Below are 27,104 nucleotides of genomic sequence, written 5' to 3'. Positions count from 1 at the left end.
ATCTCTCTTTTCCCAAAGCACAAAAGAGAGCCCTGCTAAGCCAGTGCTGCTAATGACTTGAAATCCCAGGAAGATGATTGGCAGCAGCTGTCTTACTGAGAAACACATTTCTGCTAATGAGTGTTCACTAATGAAATCTTAAGTAAAGGAAGGAGAGATGCAGACAGGTTCATAATGCAGTGCTATCTAAAAGAATTATATTTTGCCTGCGGCTAAGACCGGTCAAGTATACTATTAGCGCTTCAATGAATCTGGTACATTTGATGGAAAATGGGAACATTAAACTTTTGGTTTCCCATTGCACAAGCTTTTGCAAACGATTTAAATGGTTTATAATAAGCGAGGCCTCTGATTCTATTTGGATGATCTCGCGGTTATTTGCGCAAGCAGGTGGAGTTTACACATCCCCCAGAAAAGATTTGCGCCTACAAATTTCATGATCCTGACTGACATTATCAAGGTCAGTGGACCTTGTACCTCTTATATCAGGCATACGTCTGTGGTCAATTCCCCTCGACTGCAAATTGGTTACTGTTGTAATTGCAGGAAAGTGGGCATTCCGTGGTGTTGCCATGTAAAAGTTGGCAGCACCCCCCAAAAATGCATATTTGTAGGTATTTATTAGCAGTTTTATACTGAGCTGGTACTCCTTACAGTCACTCAGTGTGCAGAAATAGTGTGCAGCTCGGAAACCTGGGAAGCTGCATGCCATTCTTCTATATTAACCACAGATCTGCAATTAAATCAGTTAAACCAACTTTAAAAAGCTCAATTTTTAGGTTGCTCTTGAAGTTTGTTTGGGACCATGTTACATATAGGAAGCGCTGTCATTGTTCGCGTCACGCTGCACCTTTAAGCAGGTGTGCCAGGGGCAAACAGGGACACTGCGTCCTACTATAATGAATGTGCTGCCCCTAGGGCAGCCACAAACTCGGGCTGCCTCCAGGCCACCGCATTCAGTAGAATATGGAGAGGTTGCTTCTAAGCCGCTCTGTGTTTACTGTGCTGCCTGCAGATTAAAGGGAGGAGTGAGATCCCCTGCAGGCAGGTGCAGGGAGTCAATGCACATGCCTGCAGGGGGATGTCTGGAGGGTCCTTGAGACACCCTTTCCCCTCTCTAGAGGGCTTCAATAGGGAGGCACACTGATAGTGTGATCTTTTTTGTGTCGCACCTTCAGTGCACTTGCTCAAGGCATGCTTGCTTCTACGTCTGCAATACAGCACGGGCACAGAGGCAAAGTGATTCCCTCATTTGTTTGGGGTCACAGCCTCATGCAACGGAAGAAACTCCCTCTGAAGATAGTGCTGGTGCTACATGTGTGTCAGCACTTTCAGTAGATCAGAAGGGTCTGTGCAAGCTTCTATGGCCCGACTGTAATACCAAAGTGTCCCAGGGACAACAAAAGCAGACACGAACGCCCACTGCAACCCAGGGCACTATTGGGCATATTGACAAGATAATGACGCAACGAGGTGCTGCGAGCCATCTTGCTGCGCCCAGCTGCGTCATTAGGAAAGTGCAGGGATGTGTCATATTTACAACAATACAACGCATCACTGTGCTTTCCTGTGCACTGGTGCACAATAGGCTGCCTAGAGCCAACACAGGCACCATAGTGCAAGGGTGCCTGTATTGCAGGGATGATAGTTTTTGTGCAGGAAGGGACACCTTCCTGCATAAAAAAATTCATTGATGGCATTGTCCTCCTGCGTGTGCTGCAGAATGCAGCACACATAGTAAGGGGAAAAAACTAGGAGAGTCTAACATTACAATCTGACCCATTCTCAAGTTTACAAAACCTTGTAAATCTTGGAATGCATCAGGATCCATGGGTGTTGCATGGGAACACCAACAGCAAAACCCATGGAACATCCCTTTCGCACAGAGTAATGCGTGAAAGGAGGCCATATTTACAAGGCCATAGAAAGCCATGCAGGGTGGCTTTGCGTGGCCTTGCAAATATGGGCCAGCACACTGCGCAACCGAAGCATCAAAAAAGTGATGCTCTGGCGGCACAAGTGGCTTGTAAATATGCCCCTATGTATAATACAGCCCCTGGTGGGGCTCCAGTCCAAGGCAAGGGTTCAGTAGTTATGCAGAACAGGTATCATAAATCCCTGAGATCACCCTATGTGTTGTTTAAAGGGTCGTAGGTGCTCATAGGTGCTCTCAACTATCACATATTCCTGGAAGGTGCATGGTGGGGAAGGTATTCTCCTCTCTCCTCCAGTAGGATGTGTGAATAACATGGAATCGATCCTTGCATGTCCAGAGAGTCACTTAACAGTTTATATGGCAGGATTTACACACCTGCGTCTTTGGAGGTCCAAGGTCATTCTAGTGGCCTGGTTATGAACCTTTTGCATTCTAGCTATTAGTTTCTTCCAAGAGTCTGGGGTCCTTGATGTTTCAATAGGCCAGACATGCATTGGCGGCAGGCATGTCCCAAGGGTGGTGGGGCAGGTGGCACAAAAAAAATATATTAAGTAAAACACTTACCTTCCTGCAACAAGTGCGATGTCCTCAATTGTCGTCTCTCCCCGAGGCAGGCTCCCAAGCCAATCCTGACGTGCTCTCATGCTGTTAACCAGCATAAGAGCAGTGCCCGGGTTGTAGGAAGTGGCCTGCCTCAGTGCTCTACAGTGCACTTGAGGCCTGTACTTACAGGCCTGGAGAGGTCTAAAGTGCGCGTGTCTGACCGTCGCAAGATGGCTGGCCAAAGAGACATGTGCACTTTAAACAAGTGCAAAGCCCACCCTCCTCCCTGCTGCCATTCAGCAGGGCCTACCTCGTCATGACACTCCAATCGGCATGAAAAATAAAATGCTAATGCATTAACTTCATTACCATTTTATTTTTCGTCTCTGGGGGCATTTCAGTGGGGTGACTCTCCTCCGCTATGATGGAGGAGCCGCCTCTGCAGACATACCTTCAACAAGTCTTTTGTGGTTGTGTGGAGTCGTGGCAGTTTTCCACCGGACCAAGACCTGCTGGTTGATATGCTTCCCTACTGCATTTATATAAGTAACAAAAGAATGCACAGAGTCAAAAAGTATTCCCAGGTTCTTTAAATGTTGTGATGTGTTTGGGAGGTTTCCTTGATTGTGATGCCTAACTAATGGCCGCATTTTGGGCTTTTTTCTTTTTATTTATACACCGTTCGTAAATTGTTTCTTGTCTGCCAATTTGGAAATATCCTTAAATGTACTCCTGTAACAAGCCAATGTAAATGCCATTCCAGATGCACCTCTACTCTGAAGAAAATGGGACAAATTTGCCTTTTCTATAAAGGATTGTTCCTGATTTGTCAATTTGTACGGTGTCGCTACAGGCAACATTGTAAGCTATGCTGCAACATATACTATGTGCATGCTTTTTGATTTGCACAGATCCATTATTAAATTACTTTCTTGTGTATGTAAATTCCCTCCTCCTGATTAAATAGCTTTCCTCCCTAGTCTTGTTTCTTGCCCACTCCTGGGGAATTTAGAACTAGGCCTGCTTTTGATTGGGTGAATGTCTCCTTCCGCTATTGATGTCAGAGGACTATTTTTTTGTATTTTTCTGTGGCTTTTCAGCTTAGCACTCAAAATGAGGGACTGTCCTGGCCTTCCCCTTTCCCCTTCTGTCACTCTCTCACATGCACACTCGGTTTCTCATTCTACCTTCACATCACTCTCCGCCTCACTCACCCCTCTTACTTTGCCAACACTGGTAGGGAATTAAGCATATTTAAAACATAACTATTCAAAGAATCGTGTGGCACTGGACTTCAGTGAATAAAAAGTATTGAAACCGTTCGTCTGCAAAGCCCATGGATAATTACATATAGGTGGTCGGAGCACACTCAATTTAAGAGTCAGCTGGCCCCAACCTTCCTAGGTTGCTGAACGATGATTTTAATAACTGGATGAAAGCTACTGCATGGGACTGTCTTAAGAAGTGAAGTCATCTAAGGAAGTGCTGTATGTGCAAAATCTATTCTGAATATACCCGGGCAAAACGTGTCATGCACATGAATAAATTGAGTTCACGCAAAGTATTAGTGAGAAAACAAGATGGGTGAAAGTTAGGTTTCTGTGTTCCATCTGATACTTTAAATGTAGCAGAGTGCATGTTATTGCACACCAAACTACTCCTTACATTAGTCATTTAAAGAACATTTGATGACATATGGTAGACATAAGCTTACTTGTTATCTCCCATCACATAAACCCAAACAGGAAATAACTGAGCACTAACAGTTTTTTGGTACTCTAATTTCTGACACTAACATAGCACTGAGAAGGGAACAAAGTTCTTCAAACGTAATAATGGTTCTTTTGATATAAGTGTAAGGAAAAGGAAGGATTCAAATAATGAAATAGAATAAGGAATTATAATGTACCGTACATTCAGCCTGATTCATGAAGCTAAATTGCACTCGCAAAGGGCAAGATTCTCAGAATCTTGCCTTTTGCGAGTGCAATTTTGGCATTTGGGATTCACAATCCCAAATGCAAAAATCGCTAATGAAGAATTAGCTAATATGCGAGAATTAGCATTTAAGGAATCTCTATTAGAGATTCCTTAAATGCTATTCATGACACTTTCAAAAATTGCGATTTTGCAAATTTGGGCCGCTATTTACCGAGAGGTCAGACCTCTCGGTAAATAGCAAAAACTTAGAAAAATGCTTTTAAAAGCATTTTTCTAAGTTGCATGTTGCACACACACATGTCCTTTGGACATGTGTGTGCGCAACACCTGTTCAAATGTGCATTTTAGGGGTGCTACAGGGTGTCCTTTGGACACCCCTGGCACCCTTAAAATCGCTATCTTATTTGCGAATAGTAAATTGCTACTCGCAAATAAGGGATACTCCCCATTCATTCCTATGGGCCTTTTGGCCCATAGGAATGAATGGGGAGTTATTCCTTTTTTTGCGAGTAGCAATTTTCTACTCGCAAATAGAGAACATGTAGGAATCGCTATTTATTTAGCAATTCCTACATGAATACCGTTTTGCGTGTCCTCAATAGCGAGTCGCTATGATTCGCTATTAGGGCCACGCAAAACGGCCCGTACATGAATCAGGCTGATTGTTTCAAAGCAAATCATGTCAGATTCCCTTCCTATTTTGTTCCATTTTAAAGATTTGTAGGTGTAGTCATGGGCAAAGTGCAGCTTAAAATTTCTGCAGGTAAATAAATAATTAGATTATAAGCTACAGAATGTATATGTTATGTTATTGAAACTTATAATGTGCACAGCTATCCCAAGGGGTTTCCAAGATGCAGAGAGCTGAATAAGCAGATTCAGAAAAGCCAGGTTTTCAGGCCCTTGCGAAAGGCAAAAAGAGAGGGGTCGTTTCTCAGAGAATCTGGAAAAGAGGTCCACTGTTTTGGGCCGAAATAAGCAAAAGAGCGCCCCTTCATACGAGACAAACCTAACCTAGGAACTGTAAACAAGGCCCGATGTGAGGATCTCAGGGAGTGAGAGGATGATAAGGGAGTACCTGATCCTGAACATAGTTAGGTCCAGAACCAGCTTTTATCTTGAAAATATGGCATAGTGCGTTGAAATTGATATGATTCGGAATCATAAACCAGTGCAGCTTGTGAAGGAGATTCAAGACTGAGGCAGATTTGGGGAAGCGAAAGAGAAGCCTAGCAGCAGCATTCTGCACTAGCTGAAGCTGATGGATAGTAGCTTTGTCGGTCCCCAGATACAACACATTTCCATAATCTAGTCTGGAGATGATAAGCCATTTGAGCACTGCAAAACAAGTGGCTGTCACCTTGCCACTTGAGACTTCATAGATCACATGTGATCCATAAGAACGCCCAAGTACTTGCCCTTTGATGATGGTGTGGGCCAAGCACCTAGAGAAGTAGTCCAATATTGTGGTTCTCAAAGAGCATGGTTCTTGGCCAAAATCATGATCTCAGTTTTGTCCCTATTGAGCTTGAGTGAGTTGTTATTCATCCAAGAGGAAATGCAAATCAAGCGCAAACTGAGATCAGAGGAGCCATAATTCTGAGTAGATGACAGAGTGGAGATGATCTGGGTGTCATCTGCATAGGAATAAAAGGAACGAGCAGCTGCTCTCTACCTTATCTGCCAGAGTGTGGATGTAGAAGTGAAACAGCATCAGGCTGAGCACAGAGCTCTGTGGGAATCAATTGTGTAGAGGCTAGTATAATAGAACAATAAGGTTGATTGGATAGCGGTGCAATCCGTGACATGAGTGCCATCCGCAGCCTGGAGCTGCGTGATATATGTAGCTTGGCACCTGGGAGTGAACAAACAGGTCAGAGTACGTCTTGGTTCTTCTCCCTCCCCATACACTCTGGCACTGGTGTATTTCCACAGTTGCTCCGTTTCCTACTGTGCCAGTTCCTGGAACTCTCCCAGCAGTTTAGCACATTGATGCAATGGAGAGGAAGTAGCCTCCGTCAACGCCCGGGCATCCAGATCTCGTAGTTCCCGCTCAGCAGCATCAAGCTATCGGCGTATCATGCGAAGCACCCCTGCTTGCTAACAGATACAAATGCCCCTGATATATACATTAAAAGCTTCCCACAGCATAGCGTAGTGAGGCACAGAGCATGTGTTTATCTGAAAGTATTCTACAATTGCATCCTGCACTTCACTCCTAAAAGAGGTATCTAGCAACGCATCAGTTGGGAAGTGCCAAGATGCAGACGGGCACATGACAATGGGCAGGACAAGCGACAACAACACCGGTGAGTGATCCGATAGAGTGTGCAGCAAATGATCCACCTCCTGTATGTTGAGGAGCAAGTCAGGGGTAACATACCATCGTTCTATACGGGACCAGCTGGCCTGTGGTGCTGAATAGAAGAAACATTCCGGAGAAGATGGGTGCCGGTGCCGCCAGAAGATGTGTGTGTAGCAATGTCTGTAGTTACCTTGTGGAGCAGTTTAGTGTTGAGTCCTGTACCCGTGGTGTCTGACTCGGGTTGTAGTGTGATATTTTAATCCCCTCCTAATATGATAGAGTCCGTTGGTATCCCAGCAATGTGAGTTGAGATATTAGCGAAGAAGCCACGGGCATCCACATTAGGAGCGTAAACATTTATGAAAAGCAGGTGCTGCGTACCTATGGATCCCACCACCAGTAGAAAGTGACCCTCCGGGTCTCTGATCACAGTCTGTGTCGTAAAGGGAAGCGATTTACGAATCAATATACAGACCCCCCCTAGAGTAAGTAGTATACCTAGCGAAAAACCGATTACTTCCCCAGGTGTCCGCAAATCCATTATCTAATTTTGGGGCGTAATGAGTCTCCTGCAACAGTGCCACTTGTATCTTGTGCCTAGCTAGGTAAGCAAGTACCTGCCATCCCTTACGTGGGTTGATAGCCCTCTAACATTCCATGTTATACAATACAGTTTGAGTCCCCTGGGCTGCCTTCCTTCCATCACTACTGTAGGCGTGATTCTATGCAGCCTGATTTGACATGATGGCCGCATTTCGATAGCCAACTGTTGTTATTTTCCAAGGACTGTAAACAAAAAAACAAAACAAACATTTTCAACCAGGAATCCCAAACCCCCCACCCACCCACAACGGATATCCACCGAACCTATATCCGATGAATCCCAACACATTTTAACTTAATAGAAGGGAGAAATGAAGAAAACAATCCCAAACCCAATATGTGTAGAAGGAGATCTCCAAGGGGGGCAGCACCGCCCGAGCATACCACAAGTATGGTAACAATATAACATCATTTACATCTCCTAAAAATAGCGATATGATGAGCATCCCAGCATTAAATTCTGTAAATGTTCCTGAGTTTGTGTCGAGGCTAGTGGTCCTCTAAGGGTATGATGCGCACCCAATAGTAAGTCCATGCTCTCAGCTCACAAAGCTCTACTTTCCAGAGGAGACCGCTCTGTCCGATTTCTGGCGCTTCCAGAAGTCAGCTGCCTCCGCAGGTGTGTCAAAAATAATAGTTTTGCCGTTAAGCTGAACACGGAGGTGCGCCGGGTACAACATGGCATAGCGAATGTTCTCGTTCCGTAATGTCATTCTGATATCTTGGAACTTACGCCGGGCCTCCTGCACCATTGGCATGAAGTCTGGGTAGAGCGAGAGAGTCATTACCTGATACTGCAGATTTTCCACCTCCCGGGTCATTCTCAATGCAACATCTCTATCATGGTAATTAAACAATACCGCAATGATAAGACGGGGGCGGGCTGGAGACAGACATAGGGGCCAGGGACCGATGAGCCCACTCCACCGTAAATGTATTAGAAAAACAGTCTCTGCCAAAGAGGTCCGACAATAACCGTTACACATACGCCTCCATGGGGCCTGTGTTAATGGTCTCGGTGATCTCCGCAATTCGTAAATTGTTACAGGGTCTTGGATGCTTCAAAAGTGAGCTGAAGATGCTTAGGGTCACTCTGACCCATGTTGAACAATCGGGCACAAGTGCAAAACAAAGTACAACATTTCCAAGCCAGACAATAGTGGGATGCTCGATGCACGGGAGGCAGCCTCAAACTCCAACGCTCCACCGTTCAAGATTCTGGGTGTGGGTTGCAAACACGTTCGTCACTTCGCCGCACCAGCCCCTCCAATCATAATCATGGCCCCTCTTCTACTGTATTGCAGTGCCTCCAGGTGTTGCACTCCGTCTTGGCACCTGCAGAAAGAGGGTCACATGAGTGTACATCTCCCTGGGGGCCCTCCGTAAGTGTCCAACATCCCCATTAGGGACATACAGGCAGCTGATCACAGCCGTGATCCGTGCGCTGTGCCTTCCTCACTGAAAGCGTATATTCTATCTATTGGGAAGGAGGGGGGATCCACACCCACACGCTAAACTCACCGCCACATCCCGGCACAGGATCTAAGGAATGCGGGTCCCTCGCAGCCATGATGGGATTTACGTGGCTCCCTGAGCTCGATTGACTCCCTTGGCCGCTCTCGGCGACAGCAGCCCAGCCCTCAGTCTCGCCCACAACCCAGTACGTCGTGGGGTCTCTGATGACTGCGTCAGGCCGCCAACGCAAGGCACACGCTTCAGATGTTACGCGGGACTCTCATCGACCCCGCTGCTCTCCCCGCATGCCTGCGAGCTTCAGCCCACCGGCACTGCTCTCAGGGAGTTAGTTTGCCACGCTTATGGGTCTCTAGGCAGCCTCGTCTGCGCGGTAGCTCGGTAGCTTCACAGTCAGGCCACCATCTTGGTGCTCGACCTGGCCACGTGCCCAGGAATGTTCCACAGTTGATTAAGAGACACTTACCTATGGTAGGAACCGGGACACTTTAGAGAATATATGTGGGAAATGTATTTCAATTTGAGAAGTGGCCACAAAGCACTTACAAGACTTCTGAAACTCAAGCCCTATGTAGACTTCTGCTGTGTCCTGGCTTTCTCAGTGATATTGCCCTACTTTGTCCATTTGCATTTTAACCACACCACTTCTGTTAGGAGGTTTTCTATGCATTTATCATTCTCTCCAAGTAAACATTTTGTTCTAAAGTTGCTACTTCCCTCATTGGCGGTCTCTTTGTTATAATCACGCAGTTTTCTGGTCACCCTTCTCTTGCCTCTCCCCATTCTTTTTCCGTCCCTTTGGGGAAGTGATCTGTAAAACAATGCCTGACGAGAACCGGGTTTTTTGGAGTGAGGGAAAACTAGGCGCACTGCTCACGGTGGTGGATGTGATACTGTGGGTCCAGGTGCAAGTAGGTGAGAGGACAAATGCCCTAAACCCCTCCAAAAGTGTGTGCCGGGGTACACACCACACAAATGACAAAATACAAAACATATTGCACACCAGTTCAAGAGAGTATAAAAAAGATATCTCAATGGACATTAATAAGTTCAAGTAACCACATTGAAAGATAAGGAAAACGATGGGTGATACGATTCCTCTTTTATTGGAAGGATGACCAGCCGACACGTGTTTCGTCGCCAAGCAGTAACAATGCTTACACGACTCCTCAGGGCTGTAGCAGAAGGGTATTGAACCACAGGTCGCTTTGCGGGTGATAATTCCGACCCGGACCCGCTCGAGACCAGGTTGAGTATTTTCAAAAAGATATGGGTAGGTTGTCCAAAGTCCCTATACGTTCATGCGAAAATGGAGCTTGAAAGAGGGTTGGTAGTGCTCAGAGTCGACTGATGAAAAGCAGTGCCGCAAGAAAGTAAAAGCATCCACTTGGTCGATAATGGTAAGTATCAGGGCACATCAGCGCGAAAAGTTGGTTGTTGGGTCGGTTAATCAAGGGATGTGCCCCGAGTAGCTAAGAAAACGCCGGCAGGAAGAGTAATCCCGCAAATCTGGTTCCGGGTGCTGCTTGGCGACGAAACACGGGTCGGCTCGGCTGGTCATCCTTCCAATAAAAGAGGAATCGTATCACCCATCGTTTTCCTTATCTTTCAATGTGGTTACTTGAACTTATTAATGTCCATTGAGATATCTTTTTTATACTCTCTTGAACTGGTGTGCAATAGGTTTTGTATTTTGTCATCTGTAAAACAATACCAGTCCCAATTCGCAAACACTTGAAGAGGGAAATCTACAAAAGGCAAACAAACTCATTCACGTTGATTCCTGACTAATATGAGACTTATACGGATCCTAGAAGTGTGAAATTATATGTATGCAAATTATAGCTTCCAATGTATGCTCCTGCAATTTACTGTGGTGGATTGTCCACAAGTTAAATGATTAACACCTGTGTTTCAGGAGTGTGCATTTGAACCAAAAAGTATGTTTCTTCAACAGGGAAAATGATGCATCCCTGTGGAAAACGAAAAGAATATCTTCCCCAACACCTCATACAATTTAGGAGAGTTTCACTGTACTAATTTCTGTGGTCATAAAAACCCACAGATCCTGAATTTGGATATTACAGCAAATATGTATTTATGCCCATTTGGCATGCCATAGGAATGAAAAGTACACTCCAGAGCACTTCTGTTAGACAGTCAGTCAAAATCTTTATTCGGTCAGGATCTTACTATAAAAGCACAAAGTAAAATACATACCACCAGATGCATCAAGCATCCATTTTGCGATTCCTTATTAACGAAAAATAAGGAATCGCTAATAAGGAATAGCAAAATGGTATGCAAGAAGAAATCACTTTAAAAATAGCGATTTCTTAAAATTCCTTAATTGTGATTCGCAAATTGCGAGTCGCAATTAAGGAATACCTCCCCATTCATTCCTATAAGCCTAGAGGCCCATAGGAATGAATGGGAAGAATTTTCAATTTGCGAATCGCAATTAGCGAATCGCAAAATGAGAATGCAATTTCAAGGGTGCAGGGGTGTCCAAAGGACACCCTGTTGCACCCCTGAAATTGATCTGTGCACATATGTTGCGCACAAACATGCCCTTAGGGCATGTTTGTGCGCAACATGAAACTTTGAAAAATGCACTTTAGTGCATTTTTCAAATTGTTTGCGAATTACCACTTCATGCTAATTTGCGAGCCCTATTAGCGAAATCGCTATTTTTTAAACTTTAATGCATTGCATTTAAGGAATCTCAATGTGAAATTCCTTAAATACAAGTAATCGCAATTTAGCGAATTCTCAATTTGCGATTTTTGCATTTGGGATGATGCATCCCAAATGCAAAAATACTGCTCGCAAAGGGGCAGATTCTGAGAATCTGCCCCTTTGCGAGCGGTTTTTAGCTTCATGCATCTGGGCCATAGTCCCTTAATCATAACATGAATATATCATAATTTATACTTTCAATACAATTGTATCATGCGATCGAGGTAACCTTTCTATTTTAAAACCATAAAACAAGCCGGTTAAAGTGAACAAGTTTTGGCTTAATTAAGAGCCTTCGCAGTCATATATATAAAACAGATATAAAAAATGAAAATCCATTTGGTTAAAGTGCAGGTCACAAAAAAATATTAATGCGAACAGTTAATCACAAAATATTAATGAAAACTGAAATTTGGAGTAACATTGTAGCTAAACTATAACTATGAGGGGTATTTTCCACAACTTAAGTGCAAAGGAAATAAATTCAAAACATAGAAACAGATTCTCGGGTTGAACAGGCTTTTTAAAAAAAAAAAAACCTTCTTGATGGGGCGTAAAATTGAGATCTTAAATTGCGGTATAATATTCAAAAGAGCATAAAGTGCGTCGTGGTTTGGGTTGAAGCAGCATCACACTGGCAACGCAGAAGTGTGGCAAACCAAGGGCCTGTCATGGGAAATGCTAATAAAAATGTAACCGTGTTAAGTCGTAGCCGTGTAAGATAAAACCTTGAAAGGGACATGCGTGTGAAAAACGAAATTCGTTTTGCTTTTTTTATTTCAATGCGCACGCAGGTCCCGATCAACGAAATAAGCCCCCACCACAGAGAAATTAGCCCCCAGCTCGGCAGCACACACAACTGCCCGGTAGCCAGTCGGCCCTGGGTAGAAATAGGCACATAGCGAATAATTGAAACCATGTCAAGCGCCTTGACTATTCTTTCTCCCTGTCCTCAAGCAGCCTTTCTTCTACCAGAGCCTTCTGCTGTCCAGCCAAACAAAGGCATCAATAGAAGTTTCCATTGGGCCCACGTCCCTAAAGGAATAGGCCACAAAGCTTGTAACTGATCCACAGGTCTTTGTAACTATTGCACCTACCTTGTAAACAAATCCATCTGGGCAGCTGTGGTCGTAGGTGAAGGCTTTGTAAACCACGAGGAACACTATGCAGGCGAGGAAGGCCAGGGCCAGGCTGATGAGGATCGTGACCTGCAAGAACAAAATACGGCAATTAGGGGAGGCCACTCTCTCTCCCGCAATCTCCCGCGATCAAACATTGATCATAATTAATCGCCTGCCCCCTCCAGTCCTGCAGAGTGCTTAGAACAACTAAGTATCATAATTAAGTGAGCGCTTTTTTCCCAGACCCGACTCCCCTGCTTTCTGCTCGGGAGGCCTCCAGTCACATGGCGCCTTTTCCGTCTTCAGCCCAATTAGGAGGCAAAGAGCGCATCGAATGCTCCGAGGGTTTTATGTTCCCATACGTTTCTCTCATCCACACGGAAAAACAAAAAATCGCATCTTCTGCCTGCCATTTCGTTCGCTCCCGCAGGGCCGCTGGGAGAACAGACGTGGCCTTTCCTGCCTACAAGTCTCCGATGCACACAACACTAGGTTGGCAATCTGTGTGTCAGTACTAAACAACACAAAATCCCATTTGCTGTAATGAACTGCTCCAAAGAACCACTTCCGTGAATATATGTCAACCACACCTCCAAGATCCAGACATTTATTAGAGGAATTCGCCACATAATCCAGACACGGGCACTCTTTTATTGGAAAACTGTCACCTATTCATCTTTAATGATTCCAACGAAAGAATCTGCACAAAAGTCAATCTACAAAATGCAACGTAATTTTAAAGGTGAGGTAAAATATGTCTCAAAGGGGCTCAACAATTGCAGACGTTTTTCCTTTATGGGCTTGTCATTTTGATGTATTTGGTTTCCTTTGACAGGAAGGGATTTACATGTGTGAACATTGCTAAAGACCACAGTGTGATGGTGTGTGTCCCACCCTCACACCAACCACGAATGGCAGTGCTCAATAGAAATAATTAGCAGTATTTTTCTAACGCATAGTCATTGAATGAATTTCTAAAGGCAGCCATGTGTCTGGTGACTTCAACCTTCCTCCTTCAGTGTCTGAATCTCATAGCCACAGGAATGTAGTCAATACACTTCCACTGCGCGGGGAAGTTCTATCACCCTGCACAGTGCCATGCTAAACCAAGGGCCATACAAAGTGGATTCTACTGGGCCCAATACTTATACTCATGACACAAACAGAGTCCTACTGCCCTACATGGTCTACACACTTACTGTATTGAGGCCCTTGCTTTGCACACAGCAGGTCAGCACAAACGTCTGAAATTAACATATTAGTGGAATTTTACATGAGAGAGGTCAAAAACCTCTCCTCTCTCTGTCACAGAAAAAAAGGTCTGCTCACAATTCTGATTCACAAGAACTAAGTATGCTGACACTACTACTTTGTGTGAATCACCCAGGGCATAGACAATAGTCCATTTCCCATTATGCACCACTCCAAACATACACACACACACACACACACGCTAGATTGGTGCAATGATGGTGCAAAAATAAAAACTCCAACACCGGCTTCGCATACAGTTGGGCACTCTGGGCAAGAATACATGATGGTTTACCGTGAAGGGCACAATCCCATCCCAATAATGTTGTACATGTCAGAAACACATATAGGCCTTGTGGAATGTGAGCTTAACACAAAAGTACAGTAGGCAAATTCTATTGAGAAATCCCTTCTTTCAGGGGCTTAGCTATCAATAGTGCAAGAGATGCAGTGGCACCAAGGTCCAGGCGTGCGAGAAGCCCACCACACTCCATTTATGGTTTTCTTCAACCAAACATCTACTATGCAGAGTGGTCCGTTTACATTGTATGTATTGGGGCTTGTGGTACCCTTAGTAAGCCACTTGCTACCTATTTTTCAATTCTTTCAGCAAACTATTAAAGCTAATATTAGAAAAAGTCCTGATTTAATTTTAGCACCACCTGGAAAAAAGGTTCTGGCAGGTGTGTCAAAGAGCCAGGGGAAAGCTTCGCTTTTGCTGTGGTGATGGCACCATGTATCTCTCTGAAGCTGAGCTGCTCCCTCCCAGGAGGCACAGCTTTGATAGCAAAGGATATGCATGTCAGTGAACATTTCAAGAACCTCTAACAAATCAGCAATATGGCAGAAGTCAAAATGCATCACACCAACTCTCAGGGAAACAAAATCGCTTGAACAGGAACAGGAACAGTAACAAGAAACATTTGAAAGTTGCTGTCTTTCTTCTTCAACAGGGCGCAGCACAAAATGTGAAACGCCTGATTTAATGTCAGGCTCTCCACTAACGTGATATATAATAAAAACAATGATCAAAAAATAATCACAATCACCAATATTATCATTAAAATATATATATTAATGTTCGCAGATCCCTGAATCAGCCTGGCAATTCAGTCTAGACTTTTATTGGAGGAGGATCAAGACTGAATTGCAAATATTTGCTAGGGAGTCTGGAGTCCTGCAAGGGTTAAAAAGAGATGATGATCTGGAGTGCTGTCCTGACTTTGCCAGTGCTGGGGGCTTTTACTACCATTCCACCCAGAAACCTTCCTTGTTTAAAATGATTCCCTAACTGTGGCTAGCATCCCCAGATATGGCTCTATTTCTCGCTGTGCCATGAGCCCCAAGCTGCACCTCACTGATGAGGCCCAACTGTGTTGAAATTGAACTGGGGTTGGGGGGCGTGGTTTGGACGCCGAGGGAGATGGCGGCTCTCTGAGTCTCTCTGCTCGTGCCGAAGAAGTCATCTAGATCTGGAGCGCGAAAAACCTCTCCAGCGCCGACAACAATAGGAGAAGCGGACGCCGGAATGTGAGCGGGTCACATAGAGCGCTCGACCGACGAGTTACGCAAAGGAGAAGTCCGGTTTTGACAGCTTCGCAGCTCCGCTCCGGGTGCTGCCGGGCTCTGGTAAAGGACGGCGGGAGGAAGGCTACGTGACCGCCCAGCAAACCGCCGAGGATGCCGGCAGACGAAAATCGAGGATCCAGCTCGATATGAGGGCAGACTTCTGAGGATCCCGGCGGCGAACCGGACTGTGAGATGCGCAAAAGGGTAGCGGGGGAAAGAGACCGTGAGTAAATTTAACGCTTGGGGGCACAAAAAACAGCTCGAGAGACAGCCATTGCTCGCACCCTCACAAAATGGCGGCATAACGCATATGTAAGGAACTGCAGGTCTACAATTTGATTCTGCCCATATGTTACCAGCGTTTCCACGGGGGTAAAGGAGCTAAAAACGATTGAGCTTATAAATGATTGAACATTAAAATCGGTAAATCGGTAATAAGCAGAAATGTGCTTTTTGTGACGATTTAGACCCCTGTGGCTCGATAACGATCTTGTATGTGAAGACTAGCCATGATCCCAAATCGACCAAATTACTTTCGATACTGCTAAGGCTTCAGGGCTGCCACAATTTCATACGATGTGATGGCTGGGTGCTGGATCAACGCGAAGGAATGACTATCTGATGTCTTATAATGGGCAAAAAGTTATGGGCAACCAAGGATTGGTAAAAGCTGGTAAAGTCTGGTAAAAGAGTGAAGAATCTGAATGTATGCTTGGAGATTGCGCCCACCACACGCTGTATCACTGCAATGCGAATACGTGTGAGTTCCAATCCTCGCATATTACCTATTTAACGCTGCGCGTGGTGGCTTCCACAATGGCGACGCAAGCCTCCACCCTGAGATGAGGAATTGCGCCTTCAGCACAGTGCCCGATCTAGTCAAATAAACGGCCGGATAAGTTGTTTGCCGGCTCCTGGGTGTCTCTGCTTGTCAGTGGTCATCTGGAGGATCAAATAGGAACAAATAGGGACAAGATACCGGAGGCTGGAAAAGAAAGAGCGGTCAGGCACAAATCAGAGGAACCACTGTCAGCGATCAGTCAGTCTACACCACGAATGACCATGTCAGACAAAGAGCTAGCAAAAAGCCTAAAGAGACTTAAGTCTGATCTTCCATCACCTGGCAAAGGGAGGAAGGATAACCCGGATCCCGTAGAGTTAATACTTAGCAGACTTGATGAAGTCAGGGATCTGGCGAAAGCGACAAAGGAAGAGGTGGCAGCAATCAGACAAGACAACCGCGACACCAATGCAAAACTTTTAGAGGCGGAAACGAGGATTAGCAAACTCGAGGATATGGAAGTTAAGACCTGCAACGCAGTTAAACGCTTGTGCATAGCAGCGGATCAAACAACACGGAAACTTGCTGAATTGGAGGACCGGAATCGAAGGGGGAATCTACGCATTTTTGGCATTCCGGAAGGTTCAGAGGATCAACTGGGGAGCTGTGTGGCTTTTCTTGAGTCCTGGTTTACCCAAGCTACAAACATGACGTTTCTACACCCACTAGAATTTGATAGAGCCCATAGAGTCCCGGCCAGGATCTCAAAGGATCAAAAGGGTCCCAGAGCTATTGTCTGTAAACCGCTCCGGTACCAGCATGTAGAACAGATTCTTACCTTCATGCGTAAAAACAATCACATTTTGTGGAAATCTGCTAAGGTCTATATATCTCAAGACTATAGTAAAGAGACGGTGGACGTCAGGAAGGCATTCTTGGCGCTTCGACCGCAGCTGAAGAAAAGGGGCTTCCAATATGGATTCGTTGGTCCGGCAAGGTACCGAGTGATTATTCAAGGCTCTCCACACATTTTTTCTGATCCACTGAAATTGAAACGTATGCTGGATGGCCCTGAAGACTTGGACATGGAGACAAACAATCCTGAAAGCTCCGCTGATCAGGCCTCAGCCTCAGGTTATAAATGAAGGTCATCCTGCTACACACATTTTCCAATGGTTTTCTATTCCTGGTTGTTAAGCAGATCAAAGAATATGTTCGGTCTATTATGTCACACGAATATGTGCCCAAGTTTAAGGCTTTTTGATTACGGAGTTCATGTCTCCATATATGTCTCCATATTGTACACATTTTTCAGTATACTTTGAGGGCTCAGGTTAAGGCCCAGGTTTAAAGCTTTGACTAAGGTATCCATGTCTACACATTTGTATTCTTCTTCCTTGAGCTAATACGTTTAATACGTTTAATGCGTTTTCGCATGCCTCATTACATAACTTTATACCTTTACCAGCTGGTAATGCTGTGGTTCTGTTACTCATTCAAACGAAGGTAATGCCTTGTTTCGCTTGTCTCTTATCTTGCAGTCTTTGAATTCCTTCATACGTGCAAGGTTACTAGATGCATGGTTTATTATAGTTCGTTCGTATAGTTTGTATGCTCCAAATTAATATGGATATGTTTAGGCACGGGGAGGCTGCACCGTACTCTCTCTCCAATCGCCATGCCTACTGAATACAGGTGGGGTGGGGAGGGTGGAGGGTTGAGGGGATTGGGGGTTCGGGTATGTGTTACATGTCTTTTATGTTTGATTCTTCTTCTTCTTGCTTGCACTTACACTGTTGCACTGGCACTTGATGGTGGTGAGGGTTATAGACTCTATGTTCACTCATATGTCCTTTCGAAGTCTCAGGGAGGTGAAAGATTAACATATTGTAGTTGGTCAGGTGTGATGAATGTCTTTCTCCGGATGAAGTATTCTTTAACTGTTCACACATAACACTGTGAATACTCCGATGGGAGTATGTAATATGGACAAAATGAAGATATTATCACTCAATGTTAAAGGTTTGAACCAACCGATCAAAAGACAAAAAATCTTAGATTATGTGCGTAGGTTAAAAGGTGATATTGTATTGCTACAAGAGACAAAACTGGAAGCTAAGCTGTTTTACCACCTGAGGAATAAGTTTTACTGTGAGGTTGTGGGTGCAGAATCTGTACACAAAAAGAATGGGGTGTTGATTCTTGTCGCGAAGAAATCAAAGGTGGAGGTTTTATCTTCTGAGGCTAGTTTAGACGGGAGGTGGGTTACGGCCAAACTAAGTAAGGATAATACGGAGTTTTATGTTACGAGCATATATGCTCCTAACACCAGTGACCTCAAGTTTTGGGAGGATCTAAATAAACATATGGAAAATATCCCAGATAGCGCTGTTCACATAGTGGGTGGTGACTTTAATCTTCCAAAAGACGCAACGCTAGATAGGGACTCCCACTGCCCTTTCAAACCAAGCAAATCTCATAGAGCCTTCAATAATCTGTGTGATCGCTTTCATTTAGTGGATGCATGGAGGCTCCAGAACCCTACAGGGAGGGATTATACTTTTTATTCTACACCACATGACTCGTACTCCAGGATGGACTACATCCTCATAACGCAGAACGGGGTACCCAGAATAGAATCTACCACCATAGAGCCTCGTGTGATGTCGGATCATTCTTGTATTTCCCTGTCCATTGCCAATGCCAAATCATCTCCTCGTCAGACGTCTTGGCGCCTGAATGACGAGATATTAAACGATGCTCAACACAGATCCACAATACAAGCTGCCATTGTCTCTTACCTGCAAATTAATAAAGAAGGGGACACATCTGATCTTATTAGATGGGATGCTATGAAAAGTGCAATACTGGGAGTATGTATCAAGATTAGGTCTGCCATGAATAAAAATTATAACGCGAAATTAGAATCCCTTGAAAGTGAAATTGGAGATCTTGAAAGTAAGCATCTAAGGCTAAGAGACGATATGACTCTCTATGCTCTGGCAAATAAAAAATATGAACACAATAAATTAATAAGTGAAAGGGCGGGAGTTTGGCTAGACAAAGGTAGAAGATTTAAAATTTGTGAATCCAACAAAGCGGGGAAGAGTCTCGCTTCATATTTGAAATTTAAAGTACAAAAGAACTGTATTAACATCCTTAAGGACGCCTCAGGGAACTCACATTCTGAGCCAGACAAGATAGCTGAGGTATTTAGGGTGTTCTATGAGGACCTCTACGCAAAAAATACAAGGGTGGAAGAGGATAAAATTAAGAATTATTTGGATGAGTGTGATCTTCCTAGGTTGACTGCTGAAGATCAGGTTGGTCTAAATGGCCCGATAAGTGCTGAAGAAGTGGAAAGTGCGATTAAAAAATTGAAAACAGGGAAGGCACCAGGCCCGGATGGCTTTACAGCAAAATTCTATAAAACATTCCCCACTATATTATCTGGGCCCTTGCTAAACCTATTCCAAGAAATAAATAGCTCTGGTGAAGTAAAAGGTACTCTGGCGGAGGCAACAATTGCAGTACTCCCTAAGGAAGGTAAAGACCCATCGCTCCCAAAAAACTACAGGCCGATTTCGCTAATTAACATTGACTGTAAGATCCTAGCTATGATACTTTCCGCACGTCTTCAAAGGGTGCTCCCACAACTAGTCCATCCATCTCAAGCGGGCTTTCTAAAGAATAGGTTGTCCAGTGATAACACACGGATTTTGGCGCATGTGTTGGAGAAAGCTAAACTTCTAGAAACCCCTACAGTGGCAATAACGTTAGATGCCGAAAAAGCCTTCGATAAGGTTGATTGGGCCTTTCTCGAAGCAGTTCTCAATAAATTTAACTTGGGGGAAACATTTACACGGCTAGTTATGTCACTTTATTGCTGCCCCTCGGCACGAGTCAGGGCGGGTGGATCGTTTTCATCCTCCTTTTGCTTAAAACAAGGTACGAGGCAGGGGTGCCCTCTATCACCCTCGTTATTTTTATTGGCAATCGAACCGTTCTTAGATCATATAAGAAAAGACCCTAAAATTGCGGGTATACCGTTTGGAGACTGCACGGTCAAATTGACAGCGTATGCAGATGATGTACTTATCCTATCTGAAAAGGCGGATGAGGCAGTATCTGCACTCATGTCGGACATTGAAGATTTTTCGAAGGTATCCGGCTACAAGCTCAATAAAGACAAGACGGAGGTCAAACTGCTGAACAATATAGGTGACAAGGGGATCTTGGGGGATTCTGGTCTTACATGGCAGCCCAAGTGCTTTAAGTACCTGGGGTTGGACTTCGATAAGGACTTAGTCTCCACCCTGAAAATAAATGAAGAATCGACATTGAAAAAAATATCTACTCTTCTAGAAAGTTGGTCCCCAAAATTCCTTTCTTGGTGGGGCAGGGCTGAAACACTCAAAATGATGTCGACCCCCTTAGTTAACTACCTGGCCAGTATGCTCCCTATGACGTTCTCTAATACTTTTGTCTCGAAAATAGACCAGCTGTTTGGTAACTTCCTGTGGCGGGGCAAGAAAGCCAGGATATCCCTAAAGAAGCTACAACTGGCGAAAGATAAAGGCGGCCTGGGTCTGCCATCGTTCAGGAACTACCAGACAGCCTTTCTTTGTAAGCAAGGTGCTCAATGGTTAATAAAATCACCAACTTATACTCCTGTGTGGATTGACATTGAGAGATCGATGGTGGGCAACGCTCCTCTTGAGTCTTTAATCACCATGGATCTGTCACACTTACCACACTCAAGATATATAATGTTAAATACCAGAAGGGCCCTACTCAGACTTGACCAAACGCACAAAACCAAATTGACATTTTCTAAATCATCATGTATGTCTTTATGGAGAAACCCCTACCTTAAACACGCGGGTGTTGAACTCTTCTGGGAGCCATGGTCCGGAAAAGGTATTAATCTGGCCGGAGATTTGTATGACAATAGCGAACCAATCCCGTTCTCAAGCTTACAGACGAAGTTTGACCTACTCCCGATAGACGTCTATAATTTCCTAAAAGTCAAGGCGACACTAACTAGCCGTAACTTCTCACCCTACACTCCATGGCTGATAACACATCTCCCACGCATTATGCACACAGGTCACTTCGTTTCCAAGGTGTATAAACTGTTGCTACCGTTGCCCAGTAAATCTCACAGAACTGTGGAAGCGAAATGGGAAGCGGAACCTAACTCCACAGGAATAGAGTTGGATTGGGAATTGATTCATAAGTCAGCACTTGCCCACAAAGTATCACCCATCCTATTCCAGACAAAGTATATGCTCATAAATAGGTCGTTCTGGACTCCGGAAAAGCTGTTTAAATGTAAATTACGTGACTCCCCGGAGTGCTGGAATTGCCAATCAGGGACTGGTGATCTTCCTCACATGCTATTCAACTGTCCCCTACTGAGAGAATATTGGGATAAAGTATTTGTATGCATTCATCATGTATTTAAGATAAAGCCAATGAAGGAATTTGTTTATGTCATTCTAGGGGGGCTGGAACCGCGATTGACAAATGTACATGATCGCCAACTTTTGGACTTAATGTTGACATTGGCATGTAAGGTTGTTTTATGCAAGTGGAAATGTGCTAAGGAAGTAAATTTCAAGATTTGGCAGGAATGGCTGTCTTTCCTAAGAGGTGCCACAAATCAGGCATTACAGTCTTCTACGTGGTGTCCATCCAATAAGAAGTTATGGAAGTCATTAGACAAATCATCCCTCCATTTTGAACCGCCTTGAAGCAATACGACCTTGTGATAGTACCTTTGATATATGGGGGTGAACCTAGTCCGTATGTTAGATCTATTCCCATTGCATCCACACGTCAAGTGTTTAACAACTTAATCAATAACCATGTGACAAGCAAGAGTGATTCTTCTCTTTATTTTTATCATTTGTAGTTACTGTATTGGTTTGACAACATCTGTATCAATTCACTTTTGATGGAAGATTTAATGTAATGTCTTTTGCTTTCGTTTTCTTACCTCAATAAAAACGATTTGAATAAAAAAAGAAATTGAACTGGGGTTGCTTGTCTTCCTTTTCCTTCATGCTGGGCTATTCCTATTGCAGCAGGACCAGTCCTGATTTGCATATGGTTGTTGTCCATCTGCAGTGGCAGCAGTACGCAAAGACAGGTAACTAAACTTTTTCAAGCTGTTGCTGTAATGCTTTATGAAATGGAGCTGATTACCAGTGGCGGGTGCTCAAAAAAATACTCATCACCTTTCATGGTTACTTTTTTTAAGAATTGGAGCAGATTTCCACATTTGCACATGGAGTAGATTTTCTTATTTGAACCAGGAGCAGTTTCAAGGGCAGAAGTCATGCTCTCCCAAACTACTTCGCAAAATGGCCTGTCACTGCGATTGCCAAATGTCAGAGGCATAATGCAGGCCCTTTGTTGCGGGAGGCCTTTACAGGGCCATGAATATCTATGAGATTTGGGAGACTCAGGGCCCTGTATTACACCCTGCAAGGGGAACCTAACATTTTGCTAGACACCACTGCTGAGAGCTCCAGTAATTCATGAATGATTTGGTGCAGTGCTCACAGTCAGCAATGCACCCAGGGCCGTGCAACACTTTTGCACCGCTGTTGCATCACTTTTTGTGATGCACTGGTGGCGTAAAAAATTCGCCATGTACCGCCCTAATTACAAAGTGACACCTCTAATCAGATGTGTCACTTTGTGAAGCCCTGCGCTACTTTATACCTGTGTCAGGTATAATGTATGCAGGGAGGGCATTTATCGCAAAAAGCCTCGTAGAAGTGCTCCACTTCTAGGATGCCACAGGACTGCCTCACTGCAGGCGTAAGACTGATGCAGGCACATTTAACATGGGATTTTCCCATGTGTAATGACCCATTGCTGGAGATGCGTCACTTTTGAGACACACTCCAGCAATTTGTTGTTATTGTTCCTACAGATTCGTCAGAAATACTCCTTGTGACATGGGGTGCCGTACATTATATAAGGAGCATCCATTGAGTTGAAAGAGGGTGCAGTGAAAACTGTCGCATCACTGTTTTCACGCAGCAATGCGACAGTTTTCATAAATGAGGCCCCCAGAGTTGCATCTCCAGGCAATGTTTAATTAGACCAGGTGGTTGCAGGTGGGGCTCAACGGCACACATTTTTGGAGACCTGCACCTATGTTTTTCTCTTCAGATTTTGACCCTGCACAAGAGAGCAAAATAAAGGGAAAGAAGGTGGGAAAGAAAATCGGAAAAAAACTTGGCAAAGTGAGAAAAGAGGAACCTGCAAAAGTGAGATAAAGTAACGGAGTGTCTGGTGGTGGATTAAAGAGGCATGAGAGGGAATCAGGGTTGCGCAGCCAAGGTATTCTGCAAGCCGTCATCCAATAGCACTCGTCATGGGTACCTGCACACATCTTTGGACCCCGGAACATACTCTATTAGTAATTAAGTACTGCCTCCAGGGTTGTCTCAATAATGCATCTTGCTGTGTGACTGCAACCCTTTGACTGTTTCTAGGGACGCAGTGCTTTTTGGCACTATGACACCTGATCACAATGTACAACGTTTCCAATAGAGACCCTATTTCACCACAAGAATCCAACCATCTGTGTTGGAAGCCGGGAGGATAGCCTTCTGCAGACTTGTGTATAAGCCTTCAGAATACCAAGGGATTGTGTTATTTAATATTCATGTTTATAAAGTACAGCTTCCGTCCAGGGTAGCGGGCTGTTCTACCACAATATAGATTATTAATATCAGCCTCAGTGGTGGCTCCTCCGCTATGGCTTCCCTCCCTGCCAGCAGCAGCAGCTACAAAACTTGAAAAATAAAATGATAATAAAGCAGGTTTATTAATGTTTTATTTTTCTTTCCTGGCCGAGTCTTGGGGGTGGAGCCTAATCCATGATTGTCATGGAGGAGGACTGGTAGGTGCATTTTAGGAAGACCAAACCGACATGCGTACTGAGCTGTCTCCAACAGGAGCTGCATTGCCGGGTTGGAGACAGCAGGCACAGGCTCCCAGTCTCTATGGAAGAGCAAATCGAGGGAGCTCAGGTCAATCCTGGCAAGGCTATCATGCTGCCAGCAACATGAGTGAAACTTTAGGATTGGCCTCAGGGGAGTCTGGGAGCCTGTATTGCAGTGCAGTCAGAAGTGCTGTGATGTGGTCTTGTGGTGGGCATTCAGGAAAGTTCTTTTTTTTTGGTGTTGTTATTGTTGGATACCCCACCTCTCCCCTCCCTGCTTCTTTGCCCCGACACCAGTCGTGACTGATCGCCTCCTACAACATTGAATTCAGGATTCTGGCCTGGAACAGCGTCTAGCGCAGAATATTGACTACCACTATATTATCTAGGTCATTATATAACAGTAGCTTTAGATGACTACTAGGTTGCCGTATATATATCTAGGTATGCAAATATGAAGCTAAGATAAAAAAGGTTGACACGTCACTATATACACTTTGGCGATATATTGATATTGGATATTCTGCACTGGATATTGTTGTAGGGTGTTATTTTGTCACTCGATATTACAACATACATCAGTAACAAGACTGTGCAAATGGCTAAAAAGAGTAAAAAAATCATGAGAATGTGTAAGATTTCAAAATACAAACCAAGGAACAAAGGAACCCCTAAATAACAACATTTCAGCATAAGCACATCAAGAGAACCAATTGCCAGTTATTCCAGTAAGAATGCTAAAATGAACACAGCCCCTTATCTTTCCGAGGTGAAGGAAGCATCAATGATTCTGAAATAGTAACAACAGTCATTCATAGTGCAACGAAGCTGCAAGTCTGTGCCAGCAAGTACTCTATAAAAAACAAATTGTCATTAATCTGGGGCCCCACTTCCACGTCTGAGATCCACACATGTGGTTCATAGGAAAATGCAGTTTCACCTCATTAGTCCAGCCCTAAGTATATAAACCATGGAGCATATTTACTAAGTGGTTGCATCACCGTTGCGCCATACAATGGGGCGCAAGGGCAATGTAACTACTAAGTAACCTTGAGTGGCCTTGCGTGGCTTGATAAATCTAGAGTAACGCAGCACAGCGCAAATCACTGCATTGCATTACTCTGCCTCATGGAGCGTTCAATGGGTGGAGCGTGGGTGTTCCCAAGCATCCCCACATGGATTTTGGTGCATTCCCAGGTTTACCATTCCTAGAAGACCTGGGAGCATCAAAATGCTACGCCTCCCGAGGTGAGGCGTAATGAGGAGAAATATCTTTATTTCTCCTTGTTACTTCCTCTTTCTATGTGTGCTGCAAAATTGCATTTTGCAGCACACATAGAAAGAGGAAAATGCCTCAGACAGTGGGGTAACGAAACTTGAGGGGTCTTCCCTGCAGAGTGCAAGGAGGGGCCCCTTCAGGAATTACTTGAAAGCTCTCAGGCCAGTGTACTGGTTGAGGGAGAGCCCTGGAGCTAGGAGGCCCCTTGCACTGTGGGGGCCTTTGTTACGCCACTTGCATCAGAGGAATTGTTTTTTTGCAGGCAGGTGTCCCTTCCTTCACAAAACTAATCCTGTGTACAACACAGGCAACGTTGCACCATGGTGCAAGGTTGCCTGCTTTGGCACTAATCAGCACATTGTGTGCCAGGGCAGGGAAAAGAAAAGAAATGTGCCGTATAATGTTAAATACAGTGCACTCCAGCCCTTTCCCTATCAAAAAGTGCAGCACAGCAAGGTGGCTTGCTGCGCTGCCTGATTCTTTGATAAATGTGCCCCAATGCATTTATTTAAGTAGCCTACCAAGATGCTTTATAGTGGAGCAAGTACCTCAAGAGCAGCATATCTCTGGACGGTACACAACAACATGGCTATGGATGGGTACATTACCAAAGCAAGCAACGTGCGGAGAATATATGACATTATATATAGTAGCCCAGGGCGTAGCTCTCATTAGTTCAGCAAGTGCAGTAGCACCCTGCCCCGGAGGTGTGAGGGCACACAACACCCCAGTTGAGGCTGTCGATTATTATGCCTCCAGGAGAAAGGGATGCTGTTTCTTTGCATCCAAGAAGGCCATGCACGCCATGCCACCGGCAGAAGCGACAACATATAGAATTACAAGCACCTTAGCTGCAGGTGGGCTCTTGCGGCTCTCTGTCAGAACACTATGGGGCAGATTTACAAGCCCCTGGAGCCACTTTTGCATCACTTTTAACATGGGAAAAGTGACGCAAAAGTGGCGCAAGGAGCTTGTAAATCTGCCCCTCTGTACTTTTAAGGTGGGACACTCTTGAAGCTGCATTTTAAACGAACACACACATCCCCTCCATGCAGTCACAGTGGTTCACTTTCAAGCCTCTGTAGATGCCGCTCACTCCTGACCATCAACACCAAGCACAGGCTGTTAACACTAAGGCCATCCCTTGGAGGGGTGTTGCCACACAATTTCCAAACCTGCATCACACTCAGCTACTGCCGGTGTATGTCTATCCCAACTTCTTCTACTAGGCTTGAAGTTATCCCATCAGTCTGAATGACAAGCATAAATACTGTCCAAACTTTATCCAACATCATGCAGTTAAAATTAACATACAAAGCAAGCGTACTGTTATTGGAAGCTATTTAAGTGTGTGAGACAAAGCGAAAGAAAGCATAGTAGAGGAGGAAGAAGAAAGCAAGAAAGGTAGGGAAGAAGGGAGTTAGGAAGAGGGAAGGGAAGCAGGGTTGGATTGGGATCAAAAATAGGCCCGGGCACTCAAAAAAATAACAGAAGAGAGGCCCACATGTGAGGATTGCGCCTTTTCGCAAAACACTGCTTCAGAGTTTTGAGTATTATGAAAAGAAAGAAACGAAGGTGGGGGTCTCTAAAAGAGGCA

At 44.5% G+C, this 27,104-nt stretch overlaps 1 protein-coding gene across 1 annotated transcript in view; it reads right to left on the bottom strand.

The window, feature by feature from the left end:
* Positions 1-27,104, bottom strand: part of NSG2 (neuronal vesicle trafficking associated 2) — a 221,144-nt gene that overhangs the window by 15,833 nt on the left and 178,207 nt on the right. Inside the window, exon 4 of the mRNA XM_078653027.1 lies at positions 12,638-12,748. Within this exon, the coding sequence (XP_078509153.1) occupies positions 12,638-12,748 (111 nt within the window). The remainder of the gene's footprint in view (positions 1-12,637; positions 12,749-27,104) is intronic.

The sequence above is a fragment of the Lissotriton helveticus genome, chromosome 7, assembly GCF_964261635.1.
Source record: "Lissotriton helveticus chromosome 7, aLisHel1.1, whole genome shotgun sequence".
NCBI lineage: Eukaryota > Metazoa > Chordata > Amphibia > Caudata > Salamandridae > Lissotriton > Lissotriton helveticus.
This window is presented reverse-complemented; position numbering and strand designations above follow the sequence as displayed.